Source organism: Arachis duranensis, unplaced genomic scaffold, assembly GCF_000817695.3.
Source record: "Arachis duranensis cultivar V14167 unplaced genomic scaffold, aradu.V14167.gnm2.J7QH unplaced_Scaffold_102256, whole genome shotgun sequence".
Taxonomy (NCBI): Eukaryota; Viridiplantae; Streptophyta; class Magnoliopsida; order Fabales; family Fabaceae; genus Arachis; species Arachis duranensis.
The window spans coordinates 8,922-12,066 of NW_026263720.1; the positions used below are offsets into that span (position 1 = coordinate 8,922).

At 39.3% G+C, this 3,145-nt stretch overlaps 1 protein-coding gene across 1 annotated transcript; it reads right to left on the reverse strand.

The window, feature by feature from the left end:
* Window positions 1-1,284: 1,284 nt before the first annotated feature.
* On the reverse strand, window positions 1,285-3,047 carry LOC107472446 (protein FAR1-RELATED SEQUENCE 5-like). Its single transcript, XM_016091977.1, has 2 exons — window positions 2,257-3,047; window positions 1,285-2,206 (listed from the first exon to the last, which is right to left on the reverse strand). The coding sequence occupies exons 1-2, from the start codon at window positions 3,045-3,047 to the stop codon at window positions 1,285-1,287; spliced, it is 1,713 nt and encodes a 570-aa protein (XP_015947463.1).
* Window positions 3,048-3,145: the final 98 nt, after the last annotated feature.

Below are 3,145 nucleotides of genomic sequence, written 5' to 3' on the forward strand. Positions count from 1 at the left end.
GTATATCATTAAAATGTCAAAAAACACATTGGAACCCTTCTTTGTTAACAAAGCCAGGTTTTGATTCTGTTAAAATGATACACACAAATTACCATCAACAGTAACAAAGTTAAGTAGTACAACATTAACAAAGTGAAGTTGTAAAGTTCGTTCTTCGTTGTGCCCACATCATATACATAAGATAACACTATGCTAGTCATAGTCTCAAAATTCTCCTGTAGTGATGCGCCTACCATGGACAACTGTTTGATAAGGGCCTGCTTGGTTGCTGTAGTCCTCTAGCAGCAATTCTGCAAATGCATAAGAAAATTGGGAAAACAAGAAAGTCAACCTCAATCCAACTGCAGAAAAATTGGAGAAACAAGAAACTCAACTTCAATCCAACAATGTGATCTTTTCTTCAATTCAACACATCATACCAATTTTAGGAAAAGACTTTTCAAGCAATTCAACGAATAACCTAAAGGGAAATTACACAAGTAACAAAGTCACAGGGAAGTCAGCCTTCTTTAACTATCTGCTCTATCTAATATTGAACTAGAATTGCTTAAAAGCCCCAACCTTATCTATACTCCTACAGATATAACTACAAATAAAGTTATAAAATAAACATGCAAATACTAAAGGACTTGCACAGAGGATTTGTAACAATTCTATCTCTTTCTACATAAGTCTATATAAGAATTGGTAGAACTCAAATACTTTAGCCGCTATATATGTATGGTACAGAGTTTTATCACATACATATGTAATCATAGTTCAAAAGATAATGACAGACTCTGAATACAGTTGTTGTAAAACATAACATCTTTAGTATGTCCGAAATACATTTCATGCAACAAATAATTTGGAATCATAGTACAAAAGAGTCATAACATGCAACTGTCAATAACTAATTCTCACTTAGAACATTATGTTTGGGCAGGAACAGATAAAAGCTTGTTGCCTATTATTAAGTATCCAACTAAATATTAATACTTATACAGAAGTCAGCAGAAATTGATAAAAAAGAACCTTTTATATCCAACTTTTTCTAATATATCAGCTTTTGAATTGATATATTAGTGAATTTTCAATTTCAATGACAATAGTAATGAAACAATCCCTTCATCTAATTTTTTTAATAACAATATAAAGCTGTAGGACTTGTGCAACTTGTCCCATTTGGCTATCATTAGGCTTTGGTGTGTATAATTGTGGAATGAGCAACCACAGAGAACGGATTGAAATTCAATCAATAATAAAACAGTAATGTAAAATAAGGTAATACCTCTTCAACCTCGTTTAGAAGCTCAGATCATCGTACTCCATCTGTTGTGAAGCATCGGCTTCTTGTGATTCGTCCATGTTGTGCGATGATCCAAAAGCATCTAATTCATGCGTGGTGTCGTCACCATTCCCGGTTGCGCATCTGCGAGCATTATGGCCAGCCTTGCCACACTTTCTGCAACGTTGGACACGCCGGTACCTCCCACGAGTCGTCACAACATGACGACCACACCCTTTATGTCTGGCTCTTGGAGGATCGTGTATTGACGCATCATCGCCCCCGCCCTCAGCAGTGGTCGCCAACCTTTTTCGGATCTTTTCTCTTAACGCGTCTCGTTCATTAGCTATTTTGGTCTTCACCTCGAAGTAATCCTCAAAGTTACTACAAGAAAGCTTTACCAGTTCTCTACAGTCATCGAGCATTGCCGCATGCATACTCATATAGGCTGCATCAGGAATCTCTCCACTAAAAACATGGTTATTTATCGGTGGTTGTTTTGCCTTCTTTGTCCAACGACCCAGTATAAGACTACCTGGAATAACAACCATGTTAAGTCTAACAAGCACACCAACTATGTGGACACAGGGGATTCCAAAAGATTCCATGCGCAGGCAAGAGCATCTGAATTCATCATCTATCTCCCCCCACGAAACGTTCCATGATCTACCTTGGCAATACATGGCCACCTCAAACAATGTACACGTGCTTGTCTTCTTCGAAGAAACTACTCTGACATTGCTAGCTAGTAATAACACCTCCCGAAATAAGACAAAGACCTCTCGTATGTATACTGCTGCTGCAAACCGCTTTAACTCCTCTAATCTTGTTTTCACAACCGGTTCTCCATAAGCAGATTTGTAATCAGCAACCACTAATCTCCTACGCATGAACTCTAAATACTGTTGGAAATGCTCAATAAATTCCCTCAAGTTGTAGCTGCTATGTATAAATTAAAATTCCCTATCTGTATATTCAGTGCCACACACCTTGATGTTATCTTAAGCCCAGTAAAGAATTTACCCCTAATGTAGGCATTCGACCACATATGTTTCTTCTCATACATATCCTTGACCCATGAATTTTGTTGCAACCCAAATTCTTCAACTGCATCATTCCATATATCTTCAAAGTCATCGACCTCTAAATCCCCCATTAAACAAAGACGAAACTTGGTCATAAACCGTGGAATACCTACTCGAGCGGTCGCATTGCGTAGCAAGTGCCAGCTGCACAATCTATGATGTGCTTCTGGAAATACAGCTTTGATCGCACTCTTCATGGCTTGATCACCGTCGGTAATAACGGACTTAGGAGCCTTTCCTTTCATGGCCTCCAGAAATGCCCGAAGCAACCACACATAGCTTTCCTCCTCTTCCTTTGAGAGAACCGCACATCCAAACACAACAGTGCGCATGTGGTGATCCACGCCAGAGAATATCACAAGGGGACATTTGTACTTATTCCTCCCGTACGTTGCATCAAACCCCATAACATCTCCGAAAACATTGAAATCATACTGACTTGCACCATCACACCAAAATATATTGTGGAGCCTCCGTTGTTCATCCAACGAATACTTCCAAAACATACAGGGGTCACGCCTCTTCAACATTTGTAAATACTTGAGTGCATTATCCGTGTCGCTTGCTCCAGCTCTTCTTTGCTTCTCAATTGCATTATAGATGTCTTTCACCTGAAACCCAACCATCTCGAATCCACCACTTTGATTTGCAAAAGCCCGAAATATTGTCGGAACTCGAAGGCCAGAGCTTCTCATAGTATTAAATCTGGTGTAAATCCCCCGTTTTTATTGCCCGGTGAGACCGCATCATTCCCCTGAACCTGGCCTCCAACATGTCATGGTTATGTTCATCG

Bases quoted from the DNA above. Each gene is read 5' to 3' on its own strand.
- LOC107472446 (XM_016091977.1), bottom strand. From the start codon at position 3,047: ATGAGAAGCTCTGGCCTTCGAGTTCCGACAATATTTCGGGCTTTTGCA. The intron at 2,207-2,256 runs GTGTGTGGCACT...TATACATAGCAG, and splicing joins GGGCTTAAGATAACATCAAG to CTACAACTTGAGGGAATTTA.